Source organism: Perissodus microlepis, chromosome 8 (genome assembly GCF_051167445.1).
Source record: "Perissodus microlepis isolate ML-2025 ecotype Zambia chromosome 8, ASM5116744v1, whole genome shotgun sequence".
Taxonomy (NCBI): Eukaryota; Metazoa; Chordata; class Actinopteri; order Cichliformes; family Cichlidae; genus Perissodus; species Perissodus microlepis.
Window position 1 is genome coordinate 3,310,039 of NC_140468.1, and position 27,581 is coordinate 3,337,619.

The 27,581-nt window shown below is 41.3% G+C and overlaps 3 protein-coding genes across 3 annotated transcripts in view; all 3 read right to left on the reverse strand.

Moving 5' to 3' along the window:
- The window catches only part of rnf213b (ring finger protein 213b), a 34,580-nt gene extending 27,924 nt beyond the window's left edge, over window positions 1–6,656 (reverse strand). The window contains exons 1-14 of the mRNA XM_084936991.1: window positions 6,568–6,656; window positions 5,866–6,014; window positions 4,893–5,776; window positions 4,657–4,815; window positions 3,427–3,596; window positions 3,048–3,322; window positions 2,720–2,964; window positions 2,187–2,393; window positions 1,885–2,098; window positions 1,733–1,788; window positions 1,495–1,660; window positions 1,260–1,409; window positions 889–987; window positions 616–744 (exon numbers count right to left, since the gene is read on the reverse strand). Coding sequence (XP_084793117.1) covers window positions 616–744; window positions 889–987; window positions 1,260–1,409; window positions 1,495–1,660; window positions 1,733–1,788; window positions 1,885–2,098; window positions 2,187–2,393; window positions 2,720–2,964; window positions 3,048–3,322; window positions 3,427–3,596; window positions 4,657–4,815; window positions 4,893–5,776; window positions 5,866–5,967 — 2,856 coding nt within the window. The 5' untranslated portion in view covers window positions 5,968–6,014; window positions 6,568–6,656. The remainder of the gene's footprint in view (window positions 1–615; window positions 745–888; window positions 988–1,259; window positions 1,410–1,494; window positions 1,661–1,732; window positions 1,789–1,884; window positions 2,099–2,186; window positions 2,394–2,719; window positions 2,965–3,047; window positions 3,323–3,426; window positions 3,597–4,656; window positions 4,816–4,892; window positions 5,777–5,865; window positions 6,015–6,567) is intronic.
- Window positions 6,657–7,057: 401 nt separating this feature from the next.
- Window positions 7,058–13,228, reverse strand: LOC146381115 (uncharacterized). Its single transcript, XM_084937043.1, has 3 exons — window positions 10,516–13,228; window positions 9,124–9,253; window positions 7,058–8,364 (listed from the first exon to the last, which is right to left on the reverse strand). Exons 1-3 carry the CDS (start codon window positions 10,613–10,615, stop codon window positions 8,094–8,096), a joined length of 501 nt encoding a protein of 166 aa, XP_084793169.1. The 5' UTR covers window positions 10,616–13,228; the 3' UTR covers window positions 7,058–8,093.
- A 93-nt stretch (window positions 13,229–13,321) lies between these two features.
- Window positions 13,322–26,963, reverse strand: nploc4 (NPL4 homolog, ubiquitin recognition factor). The gene is made up of 17 exons (XM_084937011.1): window positions 26,763–26,963; window positions 26,058–26,138; window positions 22,536–22,645; window positions 22,160–22,387; window positions 22,034–22,082; window positions 21,861–21,955; window positions 21,662–21,785; window positions 20,979–21,158; window positions 20,746–20,832; window positions 19,394–19,465; window positions 19,179–19,305; window positions 17,177–17,337; window positions 16,958–17,029; window positions 16,761–16,853; window positions 16,139–16,255; window positions 15,704–15,806; window positions 13,322–14,588 (listed from the first exon to the last, which is right to left on the reverse strand). Exons 1-17 carry the CDS (start codon window positions 26,775–26,777, stop codon window positions 14,428–14,430), a joined length of 1,875 nt encoding a protein of 624 aa, XP_084793137.1. The 5' UTR covers window positions 26,778–26,963; the 3' UTR covers window positions 13,322–14,427.
- Window positions 26,964–27,581: the final 618 nt, after the last annotated feature.

Here is a 27,581-nt window from a genome sequence, read left to right on the forward strand (position 1 = left end):
CGTCTACACTACTGTGAGTGAAGTTTGGGGGCGTAGTTCCTGCTAAGAACTCCTTAAATCTTTTCCTGACTACTGTTACAATGTATAAATTTTATATCATATTATATAGTGAAACTAATATGTAATAAACTAACAATAAAAATGAACGAGAAACCAGTTAATCAGTTTTGTAGCTCAGAGATCATCATTAAAAACACAAAAACTAAATCTTACATTTGACCTGCTAAAAGCTAACTGACCTAGCTCGGCACCATAGAATAAAAAGTTACGTTTAAAATCATATCTATCAACTGATTGATTTGTTAAACCAGCTCTCTGTTACATTATTTGTTGTTCTGAGGTTTTTGAGTGTAATGTAGGGAAAAGACAAGTCAAAGCTCGAGACACAGACTGTGGGACAGAGCGAGGGGTCACTTGGACGTGAAAGTACGGTTGCTTTTTGATCTGAACTACATTGTGAGCCTGGTGACACTTAAAAACACTTAAAAGTGCATCTTAATCTCTACGTGTTTGATAAAAGAAAAATAAAGTCTATAACTTTGGAAGTGCTCTTTAAAGGTTTTAAAAGCAAATATTGAAACTGTGCTTTGAGTCATTTATTAATTCACAGTGTACCTGGCAGATTGCCTTGATCGCAGAGCGACACAGCTCGTCCAAACAGGCCTGTATGACTTCATGGTTTTTACTTAATGCAGTCTGGGACGACTCGAGGCAGCAGAGCATGACTTTGTCCTCGTCACTTATCTGTAAATTAAAACAGCTCAGGTGAGTTCAGAGGGAAAACATCTACATGCTGAACCGACACCAGTCTGAAAGAATAGAGCTCAGGTGTTTCTAAAACGAGACCAGTAATGTTGGTCTGACACCGATCGGTGCACGGGTCCTGACCTTGGACACCCTCTTCCTCAGGTCTTTTTCCAGGCTCTGCCTCCAGCGGGATGAAACTTCCTCAGAAGAGCACTCGACCTTCAGCAGCGCGTCCCACATCTGATAATTCATCACAGGCATTAAACGAGGTGAACTGAGTGGTTAGAGGCAGGGCTGATGGGTAACTCTGATTATCTAATCAGAATAAATTACTAATATCAGCCCAGATTACATTTAAATAAGTGCAAAGAGATTATAGTTACATTATCGAGGATCCCTTTTTTACATTTCAGTAATGTCTTTAGAATGTGCAATTATTGACCAACAAAAATACATTTAAAAATCATTATTAGTAACGTAGTTTGATTTTATCAGCTGTGTTTGCTACATGCCTCGATTTCCCTTGGATAGCTGAGTGATTTTGATGATGTCAGGAGCGGGTTTGGAAGCAGTTCGTCTCTCTTCTCTCTGATTCGGTCCTGCACTGCAAACAAGTCCTTCAGAAGCTGCTGCTTTAAGGTCTCAAACTCATCTTCTTTGGACTAGAAGACACAAAACAAAGATAACAAATTTAAGATAACAGACCACACTGAGGCATTATGGGACATATAACATGAAGGGTTTTACCTCTTTTCTCTGTTTAGCCTCCAAAATCGCTGCCACCTTCAGCACCAGCTGGTAGGACAGGACGATGGCCTGGTACCACGGGACGATTCGCACTAATCGGCACGTGTTCTTTGCAACATCAATGCTGCTCGCGAACGCATGTTTGATGGTTTCACTTTCAATAATTCTGCAGAGACAAAGTTAAAGTTACAAAAAGCACAACACCAGAATGTATGAAGCACATTTCAGGTGTCATTACCTGTCCTTCTCTCTGTCTACCTTCAGCAGGATGTGGGTAAAGCACTTCTGAGCATGCTGCATGTAGGAAGAACAAAGGTGATCACAGAGGACTGTATTAAAGATGGAACAAGGTCATTTTGCAAGTTTATATTAGTTAGTTGGGTTTTTCACCTTTAAATTCTCTTCCTCTTTCTTTAAATCTGGTCTTTCACCACATTTTCTCAGTCTGTACAACAGACTCTGGATCAGCTGTTCTGCAGATACTCCTGTCACGTCTGAAAACTCAGGAAGGTCCTCAAATGCAACCAGAGATAACCAGCTCACCAGGAGCAGAGGCGTCTCTGTAGCCAGTGATAAGTGCTCCTGGATCAGAGAGAGCATCCTCCTGTGGATGGAAAATAAAATAATTCAGTAAATCAGATCAACACTTCAGGGAAATAAAGAAAGCTACGATGGGTTTGAGACAGATTCACCTTCTTTTGTCCAGAAAGAACTTGACATTCTCTCTGAATCCACTGAAATTGATGCTTTGTAGTCCAGACCAGTTCTCTTCTTCAACAGTGGGACCCAGTTTCATTGCATCAGCTCCAGGCTGTCTGAGTCTGAAGAGGAGAGGAACGAGCAGGACGACCTCTGCCACCATGTACTGGGCACAGCGGTTTATCAGACCCAGCACAGTGCTGAGGGGGGAAACCGAACCATGTGAGGATACAAGCTCAAATGTCAACACCTCAATCAGCACACCAAGATAATGTTTAAAGATGAAGGTTAAATTAACTTAGAAGTGGAGTTTAATTTAATTTAATTTCGTTTTTAAAGTAATTAAAGCCTTTGAATTGCTATGCTGTTTTTTTTATTAGTCCATAAAATGTAGCAAACAGCAACATCTATTTCACATCAATTAGATGGATTTTTTTTTTAAACAAACAAACAAAACGTTTGTCAGTGAGAAACTGTTGTCTAACCAGGACAAGAATTACTTTTCTTAAAGTCTGTAAAAACCTACTGTTGTGTGTTTGTGAAACAACTCTGCGACCCATCCAGGTTTTTGTTGTCCAGTGCAGACTGTGAGACCAGGAGACACAGCTCAGCCCAGCCTTTAACTCCAAGGTTAATGCTACAACTTTGGGTAACCATGAAAACAGAAAGCCCCAGAACGAGAGGACTAGTGTCCCTGCAGGACCTCGGGAGCTTCTCCTTCGGCTCTCCTTTTAAGATCTGGAGCAAGTTCTCTGAAATCAGCTCTGACACCTGAAAATCAAATCAGAATTAACGGTGGTATATCGAAGCTACTGTAGATAATTTCTTTTTTTTTCTCTTTTTGCTGAACACACCTTGACCTGAGGAGGATGTGAATCATCTGGGTATGCCATCCTAGTGTGAGCAGAACCAAGGCTCCCCATAAAATACCTCAAATTTTGACACAAGCTCTCAGTGCTCTGTTTATCTGACGGAGTCCATTTCTGGAAGATTCTGTTCAGCAGAGTTGTAGCTGAGGACTGCCAGGCATTTGAAATCTCCACACCTTTTGTGTTCTTCCAGCTAAATATTTTGTGCAAAAAACCTTTTTCATCATAACGGCTAATGAGTCCTTCATAAAGATGCATCTCTGTATAAAACACAGACAGGTTTGGGATCAGTTTATGTGGAAATCCAGGAAACAGAATTGGACAAATAACATAATAACAGTCTCAAGCTCAGTGTTTGTCTTACCCTTAATACTTGGGTCTGAAGGAATGTAAATATGTCTTTTGGCAGTTCCTGAAATCTCTTTGACTCGTTGCTTTACACCATACCAATAAGTCACCCAGTTGCCTCTTCGCAAGCTGCTTTCTTCAACAGAGAGGCGTGCTTCCACCAGATAACCTTCCTGCTTTAGTCCACTAAAGATAAAATATTGAAGATTTGAGTGAAAGGGATATTCATGCCAAATTTTTATCTATCTAGATAAAAACACAACATCCTCTGGAGCAAAAAAGAACTTATTCAGGTGGAATGCAGGAAAAAACAATATAATAAAATAAAATATATTAACAGCTATATTCAAATGCTTGACAATCTACACAAGCTACTCTCCAAATACACTGCATTGATAAGTATTTGCTCATCTTTCTTCACATATGTACTTGGATTGGCATTCTATTGTTAATCCACGGGATTTAAAAGGATGTTGGCCCACCCTTTGCAGCTGTAACAGCTTGAACTCTTCTGGGAAGGCTTTCCACAAGGTTTAGGAGTGTTTATAGGAATTTTTGACCATTCTTCCAGGAGTGCATTTGTGAAGACAGTGACGTTGGACAAGAAGGCCTGGCCTAGCAGTCTCTGCCCAAAGGTGTTCTGCTGGATTGCAGACTCTCCCCGGGCCAATCTAATTTGTCCCCACTTCATCAGTGCATGTGATGCTTTGCATTGTGTTTTGTTACGTAAGGCTTGGGTGCAGCTGGTGAAGCTCTCTACGCACTGTTCTTGAGCTAATCTAAAGGCCACACATAGTTTGGAGGTCTGTAGCAAATAACTCTGCAGAAAGTTGGTGACCTCTGCCCACTATGAACCTCACTATGCATTGACCTCGTTCTGTGATTTTACGTGCCCTACCACACAATTTTTCCCTCGTTGTCATATCAAAAAAACAGAAAGAGGCTAAAATGCCCCAATGTATATTTTCAAAAAAATTGGTTAATTGGGGGTTTGATCAAACCACAGAAATCCTTCCACACCAAACCAGGAAAGAAATTCTTTATGGACCTATGTTAGTACAGGAACTTTGATGTATAAAGTAAAAAGGCCAAACACAAAATAGAATCACACTATCATCCTAAGCAGCAGGAAAAAACTGTGGAATCATAGGAGCTTTGCTATTAACCTCTTGTGTATGTTACTGTCCTAAAATCTAACATAAAGAACAATAAAAAATACAACATGTAATACATCATAGATACTTACACAAAATGTGTTATTACAAGGGGCGGGAAATACCCTTGTTGATTTTGAAGCTGAAGCCTGTCGAGTTCTAGGTTGAATCTAAACGCTTTGTCCAGCACAGCGTAGATGTGAAAGGTGAACATAGGAACTCCGGGTGGAGGTCTCACTGGGCTTCGATCACTGTGAGTGAAAAAGATAAACGTTCAAATGTGAGCTTCAGCTCCAGAGTTTAAATAAACAGTTAAAATCACTCTTACCGTGTGATTTGGGATGTTTTTTCTGCCGTGTTAGTGGCTGCCACAGTGGACTGTTTGTCACTCCCTCCCACTCCAGCTGCAGCTTTAGCATAAGACTTCTGTTTGGCACCTTCTTCAGTTTGAGATGCAACACCTGAACCTTCTGCAGAGGGATTCTCCTGTTTAGGCTTTGACTCCTTCTCGCTTCTTTGCTTCTTGGCTGGCTCTGATGATGATGATGATGCTCCTCCTTCTGGATTTTGCTCTGATGGAGTCTGAACTGAGCTGTCTCCTTGCAGCTTGGGTCCAGATGTGTGCTTCTTCTGATCTTCTTGCACCTCAGCAGCTTTCTCTGTGGCGGGTTGAGTCTTTTCACCCTTTCCCTCGTCTTGTTTTGGCACAGGAAAGTCTGTCTGTGTTTCCTGATTCTTCTGAGTAACAACTCGAGTCTGTGTGAATTTATCTGAGCCTTTGAGCTTCCTTATTTGAGTCTGAGCTTGCACCATCTTTTCACCCTTTCCCTCTTCTTGTTTTGGCACAGGAAAGTCTGTCTGTGTTTCCTGATTCTTCTGAGTAACAACTCGAGTCTGTGTGAATTTAGATGAGCCTTTGAGCTTCCTTGTTCGAGTCTGAGCTTGCACCATCTTAGGATCTTTCTGTGGTTGTTCACCGCTGTTTTCCCCTTTTTGCAAGTTGTCTTCAGTCTGGGGAACCTCAGGCTGTGTTTTTAAAGACTCGCTGTCCTGTGTTTGGCTGCTTTCAGTCTCCATAGCCTTATTCTGATCCTTATGTATGTTTTCACTTTTGACATCTGCCTCTCCCTTAGCATTTTTTCTTCTTTGATTTCTCCTTCTTCTCCTCTCCTTCTCTCGACTGTTCCTGCCGGGGTTTCCAGCTCCATGTTCCTGGAACACACATTAATTTATATATTTCACGACGGCTCAAACACCACTAACAGGCCCCTGAAAGCTGTTTGTTGTGACTGCATTTCTACCGTATTTGTCTTCCGTGGTCTTTTGGTTGCAGAATCCTCAGCTTCCTTGGTTTGCACCTGCTGCCCACTGGCACAGTGGGGGTTTCCTCCCCCCTCCTCCATCTGTAGGGGCACCTTTTTCAGGTGAGCCCCTGCTCTGCGGGAACTGTCTTTAAATATAAAAATACAGGCACAGTTACAGCTTTTAATCCCTGTGAGGCTTACTATTCAGGTCAAGGTTGTTGCATTACAGTTAATAAGGGGCTGGCAAAATTAGTGCAACTGGTCTTCTTTATAAGAGCAGAAATACCTTAAAAATACTGCACACAGCATATCATGGCACACACTCTGCAATGACTTCCTTTATAGTCATAAAAACACCCTATTAGGTTGCCTCATCTTATCAGCAGTACAACTGAATATGATAACAATTAATTTATGATAAAGTGAAGCAGAACAGCAAATGACAGCATCATATTTTGACAAAATAGAATCATAAAGTCTAATACAAGGAGTAAAAACTACCAAAAAGTACCAGAGATGCACAAAAACAGGCTGAGAAGCGACTGTGGCATTAAAGGTAATAAGAATACAATAAAAATAATCGAGTACACTTGTTATTACTGGATAAAAGGACAAGAATGACCGTAAGATCTGAAATAACCAAGTGACATTTATTAAATAAAGACAAAAATACATAAAGTTCATGATGTGCTTGCTTACCTGTTTGTATGTTAGCTTCGCAAGTCGTACACTAAAAATCTGCCAAACGTTTACTTAACTTCCTGATGGACCCGCCCACACACAGGGACCGTCCCCAAAGGTTAAGACTCACAAGCCTACCCGCAATCTCCCCATTATTGATCTAACATATACGTTTGTATTTGTAAAATATTACCCGGTTTTATAAAAATCCGTTTAGGTCAGCAGTTGGTTAGATAATGCAGTCTTTACAGATTTCTTCGTCTTGTTTCTGTAGGTAAGTTCTTGAGCGTCCCTAAACCGGAAAGCAACCTTTTCAGTTTCGTTTCTGTGTGACTCTCTGCAAAGAAGAAACTTATGCCGCGTTCAGGTGATGATCGGAAGTTTCACTTTCAGTACCAAAACAAAGAAACCCAGCCTCTGACATTATTACCGTGAATTACATTTATCTTTATTATGTTTTATTCTATAGTAAAAACAAACTACTTCGTGTCAAAAGCACAAGGTTTATTTTGAAGAAAAAGACAAAAATCACATCAAATATGTGTAATATATCCACATTATTCGCACTAAAGGATACTGCTGCTACTACTACTACTAATAGTATCTGACGTCACTTTTTAAAAAATGAATGGATGAATGGTATTAATAACCATGGGTAAGTATTGTTCATAACAACTTTTATTTAATGAACCTCTGAACTTCCTGCATGTGTAGATAACTTGATTAAAATCCTGGTTAAGGGTTAAGTGAAGTAGCACTAAGGCTATTAGGCTCAATTAACTAGAACAAATGCACACACATACAAACACAAAAATGATCCAAACAATACTGCGCACCGATAAAACTAAGTAAAGAAGAATCAAAACTGAAACATGTTTTATTTTGACACCACCGATACTGACTAATTGAAGATTGTTAGAAATCCTCAATCCTTGTAGCAAATAGGCTTTTATTTTGAAAGAACATAAGAAAACCATGTCATTATTATCATCATTATTATTATTATTATTATTATTATTATTATTGACCACAACAAGTTTAAGTTGATTGAAAACCAAGTTCTCAATCAACTAAATCACTGTTTTGATCTTTGTGATGTTGGGGAGACATCTGCTGGTGAAGAAGAGTATAACAACTCCTCTGGAGGAAATAGTAATTTTCCATTTATTAAAAATTAGTTAGATGCTATAAGAAGCAGCATGTTTTGATTACTATGGACTGAACAAAACAGAAAGAGTGCCAACACAGTGCACTTTATTTATGTTCTTACTTTTGTGCTTTTGGTCCAACATCTGAGACTTTTTTGTGCAGATTCGTGTGGACTCAGTGTGGGCTTTCTTTGCTGTTATATTAACATGTGTGTTAACTCAAGCGTTAAGGTGTAAATTAAGTTTATTTTACAGTCTCTCCTTCTCAAGTCCAAGTTATAAATGTGATTTGCACAGCTTTAAAGTGAAACTGCACCAGAAAACACAGTGAGGTAAAATATAAGACAAACATGTAACCCCGTCTCGGCCCGGCATTCACAGTATGATGCTGTATCCTCAGTCCTGTGAGCCGGCAGGTTTCTTGATTCTCCGAATTACGACCCGGCTCCTCCTTCCACTGGGCCGACCTCCAGCACCATCTGCCTCCCCTGGCAGTGACCCTGGGGGTCGGGGTTCACCTCGGAGTGGTGCAGGGCTCCTCCCTAATCTCACATCGTCCACGAAAGCCTCCACTCCATCAAACTTGGCCGTGAGCTCAGCGAGACGCTCCTTCAGGGAGTTGAACTCTTTGTAAAGATCTCCCAGAGCTTCTGACAGAGGCTGGATCCTGAAAGAGCACAAAGAAATTAAAGTGTTTTTTTCCTCTCCAACAGTTTCAGTTTTATATTTCTTCTCTGCGCCCTCTTTTTTGTCTCTTCTCTTTCACCTCTTGGTTGTGGAAAGCAGTGTCCAAGTACATTAGTCCAGCGGTCCCCAACCCCCGGGCCTCGGACCGGTACCGGTCCGTGAGTCGTTTGGTACCGGGCCGCGAGAGTTGACGCTCAGGTGTGAAATGTATAGTTTTCAGGGTTTTTATCGGTTTTCAGTGTTATTTTTTTATCGTTTTTATCGTTTACTCGGTTTTCCTGGGTCTTTTCAGTGTGTTATGAATAAATTTTCTTTTTTTCGGTACCGGTACTAGTTTTATTTTGTTGTATTTATCCGCGACACCTTAAAGGCCGGTCCATGAAAATATTGTCGGGCATAAACTGGTCCGTGGTGCAAAAAAGGTTGGGGACCGCTGCATTAGTCCATGTAAGAAAAAGGCCCTGATGAGTTCATGGCCTCAGTCGCTACTTTGAAATCATACTGAATACCAAATGTTAATTTAAAAAATAATTGTGGTCACATTTAGAAGAAAAGAAACAAGAACATTTGCATTTCGTTTCTACTTTCTATATCTGCGTAAACCTGCTCAAATTAAAGCTGACCTTTTAATGTTACAGTTATTCTTTACATTTCGACTGACGCGCAAAGCCCGAAGACCCAGACTGATGTAACTGTGCCGCAGGAGACTTAGAAAAGGCCCTAAAACAGAAAACCTCACCTGCCATAGTCGGGCAGCACAGTGTTGTGGTCATGCAGCAGCAGATCTTTGACCTGCGTCATGATGGCGTATTTCCAGTTGTCTAAAACCAGCGTGAGATTGGCACATCCTCTGGTGTTCACTCTCTCTGCTGCAGGTGAGCAAGCCAGGAAAACAAACTTTATTATTTTCTGCTTTTGAACTTATTACATCAGCAACAACTGTACTGTAGTACATGACTTCATTCATACAGGTATCATGAATTATTGTAACCTTGTAGAAAAAAGTAAAAGAAGTAAAAAAAAAAAAGAGGGAGGGAAGAGTGGTGGGGAAGTCAGTGCAGAGCTGCAACTAATAATAGTTTTCATAGACTGTGGATGAGTTTCTCTATAAACTGGCTGGTGTGTAAAACTTGCCATGGGTGTAGATTTTAGTGGAGACGCGGCTCTCCTGGGAATTATAAAACATGTTTGAAAATGAAGGAAGCAGATGAACATCATCTTAGCAGGGGAAGGTCTTTTCTCTTCAGCAGCACTTCTTTTTTAAAATAACATACAAACTTTAAGTTCACAGAACCAATGAATCTGAGCCACAATAACAGAGAACGAGCTCCAGCGCTAGGAATTTCTTTTTTCTTAAAAGGTCTGAGTCACTGCTTCTTCAGAATAGAAAGGTTTTTGATAACTAATCCTTAACATTAGTTAGGTAGATGAGATTCTTCTTAAAAACACACAGAATCACAAAGATGCTTGAAATCCTGTTGAAAAACACTGAGCTGCTGAATATAGCTGACAAACTGGAATCAATGATTTACCATTTACAACTTCCAGCAGGTTACTTCAAAACTGAAAACAGGAAACCCTCTTGATGTGTAAACCTTCAGATCTGTTAATATTCACTCAGTATTACCAGGACAAACATTAAATGAGGAAAACTAAGAATAATTATTTGAAAACAATTATAAACCTCACACTTCTGGTAACATTTATTCTAAGCATTTGGGTTTTATAAGAAATGTATTTATTTATTTGAAATTTATTTAGTCAGATTAAAAACACAAAAAAAAACCCAAAAAAGTAAAATGAGCTAAAGCTCTGCTGAAAGAAGGACATTTAAAAAAAACCAGGAAACAAATCTTTTTGGCTAAATGCATAAATTATGGTAACTCAACTACCAGATTTGTATGTAAAAAGAGTTTATTTGAAACTGTAAACATTTTCAGATGCTTAACTATAAATATCTGAATTCAGTTTCATTTAAATACTAATATTCTATATTTTAATGGTTATTTGTGCTCCAAAGTGTGATCAGGTTATGCTTAAAATTCTATGGAAGATATAAATATAACAAGCAGCAGATTCTCAAAAAGCTCCCTGTAATGTCGAGCTCATTACACTGAGCTGTTAAACTTGCCTTCATTCCTGTAATCCCACTCCGGTCTCCAGCTTGTTTTCTGTCTCTGAGCGATGCACAGAGCTGCAGACAACACGATCAGAACTCCAGCGATTCTCATCCTGATGAAAAAAAGCCCAACAACACACAAATGAACCCCTGAGAGCTCTCAGTCACCGAGTGTGAAGCCATGAAGGAAAACAGCAGTCGAAGTAGTTAACGTGTAGGAAACCCACCTGTTCTGGCAGTCAGAGGTAAAACAAAGAGATCTGGATAAAACTGATGCTTTTTAATCTGAAGCAGAGGGAGGGTCTTCAGTCCTCACTCCCATCAGCCGGAGCATCATATATCAGGATTTCACAGTGGAGGGAAACCTGCTTTCTATCTCTGTTAACTCTTAAGTTTGAGGGGTCAAAATAACAGAAGAAAAGAGGGTTGCATAACCTCAAGCTTAGAAACAATATTTAATGAGGCAGAAAATGTTGAGAGGAGGGAAACAAAACAGCATATGTAAAAATGTAAAAGCTGGAATATGATCTCAGTCCTTTGAGAGCTTCAGCGGAGGTCTTTGATGTTTTAAGGTCAGCTTAAAAATTCCTGCTCTTCATCTGCTGTCCATGTGAGCTCACAGGAGACCAGCCAGACCCGGATCGCCTCCACAGGGTCTAATCATGGCAATTAAACAAAGTCACTTTATTAGCATTTTATCTGCATGTAAACATACCACTTCATATCATGGGAATTTACTGAGAGATGCCTTCATGGTGACATAAATGTGTTTTAATGTGTGGAAATATTAAACCAGTTGATACCTAGTTATAAAATAACGTCTACAAAACAAATGTAAGACTAAATTATAAAGGCTGTTGTCCACAGGACAGCAGACTCATGTTAATTCTTCACGAGCGCCATAGAGCAAGACATGGCTATCTTCCCAGGTCTGCCTTCAGGAGGGGCTCCCAGCGAGGTTCTCCTGCCTGGCTTCACTGACGGTTTTCCAGCAGTCACCAGTCATGCAGAAGTTGCAAAGGCCTGAGCTAGAAGGTAAAGCTTTCCATTTACCAGTATTTTACCATATGACCATCAGCTCTGAAAGAACGATGTCACAAATGAATTTCAAATTATTTTTCTCTGAAAATGTATGGTGTCACCGTTTCTTCATCTCAGGAGTCAGCTGAGGTGGTTCAGCATCTGATCAGGATGTAATACTTGGAGAAAACCTGTCATCTGACCTGGGAGCACATCGGGATCACTGAGGTTTAAATGCAAAATGTTGCAGAGGAAAAAGATGCCCGAAAGGCTCTGGATAAGCCTGGTGCCACTGAAAAAAATGAAGCATAGATTCATCCTCCAGAGATCGATTTATGTTGAACCAGGCAGACCAACAAAGCAAAGACAGCATTTTTCCATCAACTCCTTTTTTATTGTTTCAAATCCAGGTCAACAGCATACAACTTTCAGGGTCCTCGGTTAGCTCTGTGGAAAGTGAGGAACGGCTGCAAGTCCAAGAGCATGCTTGCTCAGCAAACGGCCCCCGGGTCAATACAAAAGGAAAAGGTCACCGCTGTCTGTCAGCATGACATCAGAGAAATCACGCTCAGGAGGGGCGATAATGATACCACCGGGCAAAAAGAAAAGAACTCAATCTACAACTAAAAATATATCCTCACTCCATCAATGGAATTACCGTCTTACAAAGAAGCACACGTCTCATAAATAGCAGGAATCTGGCGCCCACGACTCGTCCCCCTATTTTCAAAAGCTGCAGTTCAACTCTACACTACTGATTACTGATTTCATTAATGTGGACCATTGTTGGGGCAAAAAAAAAAGTGTTGGGGTGGGGAAAAAAGAAACACCCAAACTAAACCTATAAGGTGGCAACAAAAGATGGACGGAGCTTTTGGCCATAGAAGTGCTGCCTTAAACCTGCATTCTCTGTAATGGCCAGCAGGGGGCGACTCAGAAAGACTTCCATATATATAGAAGCTCCATGGATCTAAAACCTGATTAAGCAGTTTTCTGCTGATTGTTTGAGGTCTTCTTGAACACGTGATGCTCATTTAGGAAATTTTGTTTGTTATTAGAGTCACAAACAGATTACACAAGTCCCTTTCAGTTTCCAGATGCAAATGTTGCAGCAGAGGAGACCCTCAGCTGGGACTTAAATATTGTGGCTAGGTCCATCTTTTATGTACAGTCTGAAGATGGTGTACATTAGCTACTGTGCAGCTTTATGGTGTTTGTGTCCCTTTTTAATGTATTAAACAGGTCAAAACATCCAGAAGTACTAGAAAAATGCAAAGTCGTGAAAGCTAACGTTGGCCACATGTGTCAAACTCCCCAAAATTCCCTTTAAACAACACTATTAACAAAAAAACATCAATTGGTTTTGTTTTTTTGCTTAGATGTTAGAAAAGATTTGAGCACTGCATGTTCACCAGAACAAAGGAGGGTTTTTTTCTTATGATGCTGTGTCTTGGTCCCAATATTTGATGCAGAAATAAAATTGAAAACTATCGTCATAAATCAGCGATGGTCAGATTTTTAAGGGTATTTTTAACAGGTACTGGGAATTTTCCGAGCACCACAAACTTCCCTTTACTTCCACAGATCCTCTTTTACAGCCGACATCTCTGCCGGTGTAAGCAGGTAAAATACAGGTGGACTGATTTCAAAAATCACTAATACACCCAAAGCTTTTCCTGCTATAATACTTCAAAGTAATTTGCTGTAAATTGGATGAACAGAATCTGGGTTTAACGTGGATTTTGGGAGGTGGTGCCATCGTGTTTGCAGGTTTAAATTGGGTGTTTTTCCCTTCCCCCCCCCCCCCCCCGTGTTCACCTGCGACCCCTCGCACACAGAGTGATTAAGAAGAAAAGAAAACCTGCAGGGGACCATCAGTGGAGGAACATCAGTTCTGCCCTGGCTGGCAGGCAGGGAGGTGAAAGTGGCGAGCACCGGTTGTTTCTAAAGCACCTCACGGATGATACTCTGCGAGTCGGTGAAGAGAACGATGAAGGCGGGTGGTTGTCCTGGGGATGTAGTTTAACAGAGATACAGAACATACAGCTGATAAAATAAGAAGCTACATATTGTGCCTGCTCGAGTTCAAACCACCAAATTCAAACGCTACAAAAAACCAGCAACACAAAAAAACAACTTTAGGCTCATTCAAAAAAAAGGGGCGATCATCACCAACGTGTTCGATCAGAGGAGGGCGTCTTTTCAAATTTAATACTGAAAATAGAAACTCTATTTAAGTGGGATTACTCTGCAGCTCGTAGCGTTTCCAGGTCTGAGCTTTGACTGATGATTGTACTTTAAGGGGCTCATCAAAGAGACCTATGAAAACCTGACGGAGCCGAGCCCACTCTGAAGATTCAAAATGTTAAAGTATACGCTACAATCTGATAAAAAACCAAAAAAGAAAAATGCTTAATTAAATTAACAGTATCAACTCTTAAATGTATTTATACACAGCAAGATTTTCCAGAAGACATTGTGACAGTGAGCGGGGCACTGGTGTGAGAAAAAATCCAAACACTCGAGTCTTCGCTGTTGTCCTGAGTCACAGCAGGATTTCTTTGAGCCGAGGAGGGCGGCGGGATTATTTGAGTGAAAGGGGGTCTCAGCCACAGAGTGCTTTATCTAAAATGTATTCTGCCTCTCAGAAAAGCAACAGTGTGAAGGGATACAAACCAAAAAAAAAACTCTGATTCAACTTTATTTTGACTCAGTGAAATTGATGTAAACGAGCAAATCCCTCTGCACGTCACAGCAGCCTGTGAGATGGGAAGGGCAGAGGCTTCGACGTGAGGCGAGAAAAGAAAAGATCGCTGACGCCGTCAGAGTCTCGCAGCTGGTCCTGGTGCAGTGACTGAGCTCGATCGGTGAAGGGTGTGGAAGCAGGGCCGAGGGCGAAGGGTTTTAACTGCGGGGCAGGCTGCACATTTCACAGTGCTCAGTGCCGGGCTGGTTCATGAAGGTACAGTGGAGGCAGGACCACATGGCGGAGGAGGAGGCAGGAACCGAGGGGCCGCCCATGGCCCCGTAATCCAGAGAGCTGGAGGGCTGCCCACCCACTGTACCTGGAAGGACAGCAGAGGAAAATCAGGATATTACCACAGTGAAGAGTAGAAGTGGTTTTATGCAGCAGCCTCTCTGGGAAGATATGCCGCCATCTTTTCTCTGATCAACTGCTGAGTGGACCTACACCTTTATGAGCGTTCCCACTACAGGAAGCTACTCTGTAGGGACTTCTTTCAGGGTGATTTTCAGGAGCTGATTGGTTAATCCGATCATGCTCATGGTGGCACCAGCAGTCTATTTAAACTAGTATTAAAATAAAACTTTCTACAGATGTTTAGATGCATTTCACATTTCCTGCACAAAGGCAGAGTAACACACAGTCAGCATCCTCCTAGAAACACATCTGTCCTCTCACTCTTAAAGCATCTTATAATTAACTTATCACTTGAAATAAGGTTGAAAAAGCTACCACCATCTTTGCTGTTTCTTCTCCTACAGACTTCCATTCAGGATTCTTTCAGTAATAAGTGGATATAAGTGAGTCAGCTGAACAGCTGAAACAGTATACGGGTATAACATCTGTTTGGTTCTTTACTCCCTGTTTTTAAACTGAAACCTAAGTCTTGTCTATAGATGTTAAAACAGTTAACAAGAACACCAAGATAACGAGTTACAAGCTAACTTAGTATTAACAGGGCGTCACCTTAGACACAGCTTGTAATACACTGGTGGAAACCTGGAAAATTACAGGTGGTAACGATGGAGAGGTCACAAGCAGGCAGAGTTTATTTCTGTGGTCTGCTGAGTTAAATAATCCCCAATAATCTGCTTACTAATGAGCTCAAATCAGCAGCACACACCATCTGAGTGATTTTCCACTTTATAGAAATGCCTGCAGCTTCTTTCCTCCTGCTGCAGTTTAAAGTCAGTCCAGAGACACATTCGTTTTTTAACCATAGTAAATTATTCATATTTATTAGTAATATTTAATACCAACCATATCACACACACGTGTGATCGAACATTTTTTGTGCAGTCATGGTTTATTTGAGGCGCTCTTTAGAAAGAGCATGTAAGCTTAATAATGAGCTGCAGCTGTACCATCAAGACACCAAGTTTAGAGGCCCTCAAAAACAGAATTTAAATCTGTGGTTCATATAAAAACCTGACTTACTGCACAGCTGCTCGATGGTGGCCCACTGCTCAGACTTCTTCCAGGTCTGTGCCAGATCCTCATTAGAAGTCTTCACTGCTTCAAGTAGCAGCCCGATGCTGTCCTGCAGATACAAACACAAGCTTTCATCTATCTGCTGAAAATTATTCAAGATACTGAGGAGTTAAAAGCAAAAACAGTACACCAGAGAGTTTATGTTTGGCAAGTCTGTGCTTTATGTAGGACATCCAAGTCTGATCAAGCGGTTCATTACAGAAAAACAATGTTTGCGACCGTCGTGATGGGCCGGTTTGAAAATGAGCAGAAAGGTCTGAGTGAAAACATCCTTGGAGGAGTAACTACTTCCAGACTGGAGAAGAATGCGGTCCAACCCATCGTCTGCATTACAAATGGGAAACAAATGAAAACCTGAAAGCGTCAAGGCTTTGAACTTACTCTCAGAGGCATGACTTCATTGGTGACGAGGAAGAGGAGAAGATGAAAGTCTGACACGATGTTCAGGAATGATGTGGAGGTGCACTGGGACAGGTATGTGGCTAAACTGTGAAAATCCTGCAAATAAACAAGAAAAACAAATGAATTATTAAACCACACCTTCACAGTCAGTCACTCCGGCATGTCCACACAGTTTCCAGCATGGCTGCTATTTTTAAATACACTGTCTGAGAGTTCCTTTCTAAACACTTATGCCGTGCACTCTGTGATTTTACCACAACACGGGAGATGAAGAGTGTTTTCAGCTATTGGATTTTGTTGTTCCCTGCTTGCCCACAACCTCCACTGTGGGTTGTCTGGAATGCCAGATTTGTGATGGATTCTTCAGTGTCTCTGATATCTGTAGAAGATAGCCACACTACGGACGGACGAGCGACTGTCTTTATGCATTAGCGTGAAAACAGTACAAAGACGAAGGGGATGAGAGATCAGTTAAATTTCCAAACACCCATTTCCCAAACTGGGACCATCTATCCTCCCCTTAAACCAAATACTTTGATGGCCTTTTTATACCTTGTTGAATCGGATGAGGGAAATACAAACTCATGCTGACAGTACTTACCTGTGTCTCTCCAAGAATATCCCGGTTTTCAATGGGAAAGCGTTGCGTAGAAGAAAAGGTATACTGGGGGTCCTTTGGAAAAGTTGTGGTTATCTGCGAAGAAAATAATATTTCTCTATACAAGTTTTCTGGAAATTTAGTGTCAGAATATAGTTTGCTGCACTAAAGAAACAAAAAGTATTATTAAAAATACTCACATCTATAATAAGATACTCCACGGGAAGAGGTCGAGCTAGAAACGTGACATCATTTCCAAATTTGTCTTTGTCCTGTTGGATGTGAAAATCAGACAAATCAATCTCAACATCTGGATGAGCTGATAAGTAACATCTAACCCCAAAATAAGTACCTAATATTTATTTTTTTCTTAAACATGCACACTTCATCACATCAGAGCTTTTTATACGGCACCTCACCTTATAGAAGACGTCTGGTACGTACTGCTCAGGGCTCGACTCTTTAGCGTAGCCCAGCTCGGGAGCGTCTTTGCAGGGCAGTAGGCACTCGTCTCTCACCAGAGCCATGCACTGATTGGACACCTGATATCCTTCAAAGTGCACCTGGTTATCTGGACCACCTGCACATAAAACAGCACAGAGAAATATAAATAAATAATAATAAATAAATAATAACCACTCGCCGAAAAACAAAAATATTATTTCCATTGCAAAAAAATTAGGGATGGTGATGATTTTAAAACTAGTCTTGCTAAGGCAACTGCCAGTCACTAACAAAGGCCCACGTTAGGAGAGCTGTGCAACAACCACAAGACTATCAAGAGAGCCAAAGACAGCAGTGACATGTGATGTGCTGTATAAAGTGGATCAGGTGATCAGGGATCCTGAGATAACCCAACCATCAATAATCCACAGGTTCCCCTGAGAACCTGAAGCGTTTCACCCTTTCTCAGTAGATGTTGCTGACTGAATGCTCTATTTTTTAGTCACCTTAGCAGCTCAAGCTGAACTAAACAAAGTGATTTTGAGCTGTTTAAGTTCTCCTTAAATAGCTTTCTATTCATCCACTAATATATAAATAAGCTGATTAGTTTACCACAAAATGTAATCTTTGACAAAGCAGAATAAAGTCAATCTTAATAAGCAAGGACAACCTGATGAGAAGTTAAAAATATCAACAAGGAAATCATGCACACTGCAATAACACTATAGTGTGTATTAGTGTATAACACTGAGTGTGTAAAGTCTGTTCAGCATTACACATGCAAGTGATTTACAAACAGTAAAACAGATGGACTTCGCCCCTGCTTGCTGCGAGATGTGTAGCCATGACATCAGCTTTGGCTGCCGGGGCCTCACTCATGCAAATAAAAGTGTTGAGGTCACTGCTGGGTGTTTTCTTGGAACCAATACAAAAGGCGGTGAAAACATTCATCCCTGATCCTGCACAACGTCTGGCTTCTCTGGCTTCAAACGGACGCACAAGTCGTAGTTTAACACTTGACAGACCTTACAGTAAAGCTGTAAACTGAACACCCAAACCAGTTTTCTTTAAGATTGTAAGAGTTGTATGGATTTATGAAAGGAGAGGCTACAACATGCTGAGTGTTGCATTCTGGGATGTGCAGATTAATGAATGATTTAAGTCTGTTTAGATCAGGGGCAGGGAACTCCAGGCCTCAAGGGCTGGTGTCCTGCAGGTTTTAGATCTCACCCAGGGTCAACACACCTGAATCACATGATTAGTTCATTACCAGGCCTCTGGAGAACTTCAAGACACATGGAAGAGGTCATTTAGCCATTTAAATCAGCTGTGTTGGATCAAGTACACATCTAAAACCTGCAGGACACCGACCCTCGAGGCCTGGAGTTGGACACCCTGTATTAGACTGACCCAAATAAATGTGACCTGCAGATACTGAATGTTTTTCTAAGGTCTATAACCGACAGCAGACACAAACAAAAAGAAATGATTAAACTTTACAACTTCCCCCAAACTGCAGTACGCTACTGGCTCTGATGGAAACAGCTCAAAAATAAAGGGCTCTGCTATTTGAAAAACATACAAATACGAAATAAAAATCCAGTTGCATGAGTTGCTGTGTGCCCACCTTTACCTGAAATATTTTTCTACAGGTGTGGTAGAGTTATATGACCAAAAAAAAAAAGGTTATCTACCTGCATAATTGTCCAGTATGTTTATAACTTCAGCAGATAAGAGGACATCGACCCCCTTCTGCTTTTCACTACATAATTTTCCATGTTAACGACAAGTTGGGGTGTGACGTGAGGATTTGATGCCACTGTGTTCCCATTGGAAAAGCCAAAAGGACATTTTGGGAAGAGATGCTTTTTTGTGGTTTATGATTAAGCAACCATACCTGCATTGATAAAGTAATGAAGAAAATGTTCCCCTGTTTCTCATTCATAAACCACTCACAAGAAAAAAAACAGTACCAACCTGTCGCGACCACAGTCACAAATTTGGATCCAAAGTGTCCGTCTCGAGAAAGTCTGCAGGGGTTTGAATGTTCATTCTGGAAGTATCCCGCTGTGATGCACTCCTCCGCGCTCAGGTAATACGAGTCCTAACACAAGTAAGGACATTAAGGATACACAGAGGAAAACACCACAATTAAGACTAACAGATCATCTTTGAGTCAGATGGATCCTCACGCTGTTTCTCGAGTAGCGGACGGTGCCTATCCTCGTATCCTCAGACAGCAGGTCCGTGAAGATCCACCCCACCTGCAGAACAAGCAAACATAATAATTACCAACTTTTGTCCACTCATAAGATTATCTGCTCGAATATTCAGCGATTTTACATGATGTAACAAAGCTATAAGTTAAACTCAATTCTCAAAGTTTCATCTTTTTATCCAAATGGAACAAAAACAGTCCTTAGATAAACAAAAACCACAAGACACCAGGTGATACTCAAAAAACACATACACATGCAAGGATTAACATCACTGCATACGCCCGATTCTTGAAGTTTAAAAATATTTTTGTGCTTCTTCAACCTTTTAAAATAAATTTGTATTTCTCAATACTCCAAATATCCCTGCATGATTTTCTCCCACCACACTAACGCATCATTACAGCAACAGCATGCGTCTCCCCATCGCTGTTCCCGTTTTACATGTGAAGGTCACCGTGCATCACAGTACTAAACACATGATGTGTGAGCCACTAAACAATGGTGACAGATGACTGACAGCTCCAAACACCGAGCTACACCTGATTGGACATACGCCTGCCTGTGCTGTGGCCTCTGAGATATCAGACTGAAACCAAGCTCCATAGAAAGCTTTCTTTTAACTACCACCATGATTACAAAAATAGCACAATATGAGCTAAAAACAGTGCAGAGAAAGGTATTTTTGAAACTGTCATTAAAAATAATCCATTTCATGACTTTCATTATTTTATTGCCATGTTTTTAATCTTAGGCTGACCTCTGACAGGCCTTACAGATGTTATTTAATTAAAGAGATTTTCATAGAAAATCTGCAGCTTTAACGAAAGAAGTGTTGGAGTCAAGAGGGTGGGTGGGGATAGAGATCACAACAGCCAAACTAACTCGACTTCTGGGGGACAATTGTGGTCAGGCATGTTATGTACCGCCTGTTTTGAGTACACCCTTAAGTTTCATGTCAGATTTTTCTCCCTGGTCATCCATGCCCCACTTGCAGCAACAGGCTAATCAGGGTCATTTAGGTGTCTTGAGCTCTCTGACAGACTCCAACTCGACACTGACAGTAGTCCCTTTAGTAGCTGGAAGGCCACTCTACCAGGAGGAGAACTAGTACTGAGCACAGTAAAGCTGCAAAGCAGAACAAGGACGTCTGCCAGCTGCAGCCTAAGTGGTGGAGTTGGAATCCATTCACTGGATTAAGGTCTGACTGTAGAGGCATCTATTTTTTGTATATATGGTATATATGTGCATACATATAGTTCTGCCTGTATGCAAACATGAAAGCAATGTGAGGTCAAACAGAGCACTGAGGGGAAATCAAACCCAACCTTGCACATGCCCAGTTTGGCAGCAATCTCGTCCACGGCTGCAGCTTTGGGATCATCCAACAGTTCCAGGCTGTTCTGGGTGGCATTCTGAAACACAGCCGAGAAAAACAGCATAGTTTTAAATGCAGTTAATGCTCAGTGAGGACTTTAACCTTATTGAGCAAATAAACTAAGACACAATTTCACTTGCAGAGCAGAATCAGGCGGTAATACGCTCAGTGAGAATGTCCCACCTGTGGGGGTTCGTAGATGGCAGCCACTTCCGCTCTGATGCCCAGGGGAATGTCTTTGTGCTCCGTGTATCTGCCGTACAAGTAGCCCATCCTCTGACTGCCCGTCTTCCTCCAGAAGTCCAAGAAGCGGTCAGCAATAGTGTGGTTCTCAAACATGATGTTGTCTACATGTCTGTATTTCTGGGGGGGAAAAAAGAAGAACTACATTCACATACACGGTGTGATACTCAGGACTGTTTGGTTTTTTTAGACATGGATCAAGTTTCTTTGAAGATGTGGAAGCAGCCGCTCAGGAGGAGTCTGCATGCTAAAATATACTTGGGGATTAAATTCCCAGTGTTGCTCAGCACTTTGTACTGAAGCTAACTGTAATGTACACCTGCCATTTAATGCGCCTGCACCAAACTTTTACTGTGATCTAAATTATTAACAGGGACAGAAAACATTACAAATGTGTGCAGTATTAAGCAAATAGGCACATTTCCAGTAAAACAGCTGCAGAGTAATCCAATCCATTCATTTTCTAAACCACTTCAGGGTTCTGGAGCTCATTCCATCTTTCATATGGTGAAATATGGAGTACTCCCAGGACAGGATGGTTCGCTTCAAGTATTTTCGGTGTCATATTTGCTGATAAAAGAAGTAAACGAATATTTCTCCCAACACTTGTTACCGTGACATACCTGTCTGTTCAATGTGATGGCACTCGGCTGGCACTTGGTGCAGATGCCTTCCGGCCAGGGAGGGTGACCCTCGCAGCCTGACTTTATCTTACAGCTGATGTTCTCCAGAGCAGCAAACTTCCCCCTGCAGGAGATCAGAACAGTGTCAGAGTCTGACATTATGAGCAACCAAACTGGAAAATTAAAAACAGCTCCTCACTTATCAGCGCCACCCGTCAGCTTGCGAAGGTATGCGTGGAATGACATGTGCTTCACTGGTGGGTCGAGGTGATTCAGGTAGTCTTCGTCAAAAGGCTGGAATCAGAAGAAACATGCTTTATAGCCCTAACATTCATCATTTAAGAAACAAAGCACAGGAATGAAATATCTTACCTCTAGCGGTACACAGTGCACACACTTCCCAAGGGCACCATGGCGACATCTGGAACAAGAAAAGAATGATTAGGTATCCAACATCTGCACTGAGGTCAGATGTGTGCAGCTGGTCCTCTTCCTTACAGCTGCGGATCTCTGTTTCTGTAGATCTTGCCATCTTGCTTGGCCAGATACTGATCGATCTCATCTTCCTGGACCTGGGGCGCTGAGAAGGACCGGGGGATCATGGAGGACGAAGAAGAGGACGAGACGGATGGTAGCGACGAAGATGTGTGAGGGGTGGCCGTGTCCATAACCTCCCCGGAGGAGGTGGAGGATTCTGAAGGGAACAAAAACAACATGTCCCCATGCCTACAAAACACGAGAGAGAAGAATAAGACGATTAAAGCTGTGGAGGTCGACAAAGAAGACAGTATTTCTGGAAACCAACACTCCCCGGAGAGGCAAGAGTGAAATTCAGACTCTAATTAAAGGTTAAAGTTTGTTTGTTTCTACTTACTTGATCTTAAGAAGGCTGAGGGTTTTGTTCTGGGATACGAGCTCTCCGGTTTTGTTGCGGTTCAGATAAACCGAAAACCCATTAGAGTTGAACCCAAATTCTTTGGCCACCTGTGGGAGAAGCAGATACCGGATTTTGACAAGAATATCGATACGACACACATTTCATATAGCCTGGAACAAAAACATTGATAGCCATCAAGACACTTTAAATTCATCATTAAGCATAAATGTCAAAGCCTTGTGCTGCTGGGAGTGAATTCTTATCACATGTGCTGGTTCTTGTGTAAAGACAGTTTGCTCTTGAAAAGATACCAATCACTCAAAGCAGATTAGCAAAGAGCGTCAGCCTGGAGGAACACCTCTTTATGGTTGTGCCAAAACATTTTAAGAAAAGCACTCTGAGCGGATCGAACAGGAGGGTCTCCCTCGTAGCACTTTTACATCACATCATGTAACTGTAATACACTCAGCGGGATGCTGATCATTTCCCTGTGTGGGCCTTTTTTCCGCATTTTCAGATCTGATAAAGAGGCTTTAGACAGAACCAAAGGAAACTTCCACAAATCCAAATAGTTGACTCTAACCTGTACTGATGGTAAACCCCCCCCCCAAAACTTACATATTGGGTTGTGTGAAAAAAAAGAAGTTATTTTTGGTATTCTGTGTCATTCTATAAACACTGTTTTACTTGAGACATGTTGCGCTGCATATTTTGCACCTTGTTACGTTTACTAGTTACAGACAGAGGAGAAAAATACTGACTTCAAATCTGATTAGTCTTTAATGGCTCTCTTACATGAAATATACTGAACTGATAACTGGATTTCACTAGAATTTTGCTAAACACCAATATTTTATTTCATCACTTTGAGGAAGAAAGTGGCATTGATCCGGTGCACTCCAGAACTCTACACCTATGTCTGAAAAGTACTTCATTCAACAACCACCTAAAAGCGATTTTCTCAGGAGAAAGAATGCTCAGCAGAACATTCCCTCCTCTAACATCTAAACCAGTTGATGACGTTGGGAAGGATTCAGTCTTTAAAGTCCACACTAATAAAATTAGCAGAGAACAGAAGAGCAGTGAGAAGCATAGAGGTTGTCTGGGGATCACTTTTCTCATGACACACCAAAAGAACAGCGTAAGATCTCATCACTATGGGAAAAGTACACAATCAGACATTGTTTTCAGCTCCTCTCTTTTCTGTCTGGCTCATAGCTGCATTTCAGTGCAGAGTGAAAACTTTCCATTGAATTGCAAGCGACACAGTCCTGCCTTAACAAATGCATTTTTGATGAGGTGCTGCTGCAGTGCTCTGTCTGCGTTATATGCTTCTATTTTAGGCTTTTCATAGACAGTGATTAAAATGCAAATGTAATTATTTCCCATCCTCATGTGTAAAATTGAAGCATAACAGAGAAAATTTCCCCAGAAACAGAGTGGCTCTTAAGTCCTTTGCTAAGTGACACTTGTATAACTTGGGAGAAATACCATTTGTCAGCTTTACTATAAGTCTTACGGTGCCTTATTCTTACCTCACACTGTATTTTACCACGTTTGTTGTCAATTTGCTAAAACTTCCTATCTTTGCTTTGCTGATTCTCGTCACCTGAACACCTGATATTTTACAAATCAAGCAGATCACTTCATTTTTTATTGTCATTTCACCGGCTTCTGTCCTTTTTGGTAAAGAAGGTCTTTAGATTTAAAGTTTTAAGTTACAGTTCATGTTTGCAGGTCTTCAAATTCACATCTCTGAAGCCTGTTTGTGTCAGCCAAACTTCTTGAAACACCAAAGGGCGTTCAGAGTCCTGCAGAGTTGGACTGGCATCAGATTAGGAGTTGTCCAAAATCTGATGTGAGTCCAGCTCAGCAGTGATTCACCACTGGTGCAAATGTTGGGTTCAACATTACCAGACAGCTGTAAATGGATACAGGAATTTCCTGTATTTTATGCACTAGATTTGGGGAAGTGGATTAAATTATTAACAGGCCTTCAGTAAAATTCAAGTCCTATAAAAAAATTGATTATCTGCGCCTTCTGTGATGTGAAGCAATGCCTGGACTCTAAAACATCAAACACAATCCACAAAAACGCACAGGAGCGGTGGAGGACCGACCTGCTCTGTTACTTCCTACACAGCTTCATGCATGTACAGGCACAAGAGGAGGAAAAAAAACAAAACAAAGCCCACACACAACACATAACACTCCTGTACTGATTGAAAGATAAAACATTTTCTAATCAGTTTTCTTTGTGGAAAAAATAAAAGGCCTGCACAGGTTTTCAGTGTACTGTGGAAATAACGTACAGAAGGCTTGGATCCAGTTCTGGTGTGGAGGAAAGCAGAGAGTGGGAAATTCTTTGCTTTTTTGCCAGCACACGACCGATGTGACACAACAGATAAATATCAGCTACTGATGTGGATAAATGCCATCGTACTTGCTGATATGCCAATATCAGCTAATGACTATATTTGGTTCATATATCAGTACATCCTTATGATTGACAGTATTAACATGACTAGCATATCATAGCCCTTTGGTTTAAAAAGACCTGTTTTGAAGCATCAAGAATAACATTCCTGCTGTTTTGGCCACAAGTAACTGCATGTGATGGGTCTAATAACCACTGAGAGAGCTGATAATCCCCCCTTTTGAAACATGGTGTCACCAAAAGGTCAAAACAAAAAGTTGTTTTTTTCCCAGATTTCTATTGGATCAAAGTCTTTTTGCAACTATATGGTGGCTTTCAGGTAGCCTTTCATTCTTCCAGCCAGAAAACTGTGACCATTTTATTTTATGTCTATTATTCTTGCTTAATTTTACAATGCATAGAAATTTAAAACAATGTGGCACCACTGTACCCTGAAGGCAGCAAACATGGGTAATCTTTGTGAACTGGAGATGAAGTGAGTAAATAATAACGATGAGCTGACAAAGCCTTGAGGTGAAGGAGTGCTGGTGCCTGGCAGTTTATGGAAACACAAGCTACAGAAAATACCTGTTTCCCCTCCTTTACATCTGAAAAACCTGAGGACAACTGTTTTGAGCTCACTCTCCCTCATCTTCTCCCACGCCTTCGGAAACCCAAAGAGGTCATAAGCAGAACAGAATATGATGGCCCAGGCTTAGATGTTATTGTGTTTGTAACTGCTGGACAACTATTCACAGATCATTTTTCATTATCTTATGCAAACGTCAAATAAAGCATACTATCTACAGTTGAATTAAAACTATAATGTGTCTTTAACTAAACTGTTTTCTTAGCTATTCAGTGGGTTTGTCAGCAGGGATCCTTATAAAAAGGCAGAATGGGGCTTAGGGAAGAAGACAGCAGCCATGACTAATTAAAATCCTGCATTGTTCAGAAGTCAGCCACCACCTTCATTTAAAGGCTGAACTGACCCCCTTATACTGGAGTGCCAGGCCAAACTGATAAATCCTGAGGCTGGAAACCAGCCCTTAGAGCACAGAAGAAAACAAGATGCTTGAGTGTTGTTATATTTAACACATTACCTTCTTTAAAAAAGCAGCAGCTGTCTCCCTCTTTGTAGAAGGAATTTTTTTCATCCCTTCTGGGGACTGCACCCTGATGATCTAAAGGAGGGACAGAAATAAACCCACAATTCAGCCGTTACAGTACAAGCCCGAATCCATTGTAGCATTTCAAACACCTGTCAGTCAAAACCAGGACGCAGCAACCCCCTTTCTGCCCCCCTCCGGTGTCAGTGTCGGGGTATTATGACAACCGTGACAGTGCAGAAAGAAAAGTCGGGTTAATGTTAGCTCATCAATCTCTGGTTTTTAGCTGCAACATGACGATGTTGACATTGAACTACTCTGGAAAGCTGTCAGTGTGTACTGGCTCATTCACAGACTAACTAAATATCACTTTCGTGGTGAATGTGCAACATCACAGCTCTCATCGTTACCGAGCTATTCGTGGTACTGTCATGCTAAAGAGCTGAAAGAATATGCCAGTCATTTTAAGCCGGCCGTTATTGTCGCTCTCCCGTTAGCCAACAATGACTCTTTTCATTCGGATGTCGTCAGCTAGCCTACTAGCTATCATATTAGCCGGCTAGCTAAACAGGCCCTGGTCACTCTTAGCTCATGTTAGCTGGCTAATGCTAGCCAAGCTAATTCTGCTGCCTCATCACTCAGGAGTCCGGCTAACAGGCTAGCTAACGTTAGCCGGAGCCCACCCGCCGCTGTACTTACAATATTATCGGCCATGCTGCTCGGGTAGGTGCGCCCGGTAGATTTGGCTTTGTTAGTGGACAGACAGGGTCAAAACAAATATCCCGTAACGCTGTCGTATGTGTGTGTGTGTGTGTGTGTGTGTCAGCGAAACTCCATCCCGCAACTCAAACACCGGGTGTTGCACACATTAGCGCCCCCATCGATCCCACAGCGGAGCGACCACGGTCGAAACAAAGAAACTGAGCTGGAAACAAGGGTTCCACTTTTATCATTCTTTCTTTTTCTCCCGTCAGTGACTGCCTCCCACCTGAGCCCCCCCCGAGTCAGATCCTTTTTAGTATTAAATATGCTGAAAGGTGGGATACAAAATCTTCCTTTCACACTGAACATTTTCAGAGATAGAGGCTCACTACAGCATGTTTGAGCCCTCCTTGTAAGTGCACAACATTATCTTAATTTTATTCTGCTTTCTGAATTCTTAACAATAACTAACATTTTTCATTTAAAAAAATCACTATCATAAAATATGAGGCATTGTTTTACATCAGGGGGTCCTTTTGTCCCTCTGTGGGGCGATACTCCCACTAGGTTTATATCTGGGACTCTCCACCATTTGACCTTAGAACTGAAGAAGCTTCTCGGATGAGAGGTGAAACGTCTTCAAGTAAACTTAAAGAAGTCCAGACGCTTTTCTTTGCAAGCTCCTTTGACTACTGTCTGGTCTATGATGATGAAAAGTAGCCCAAACCCTAAACTCTATAACACTATGGCATGAAAATATGGAATCTCTGGCTTTTAAAGCTTTTGTACAGTGTTTAAAGGGACGGGACAGTAATT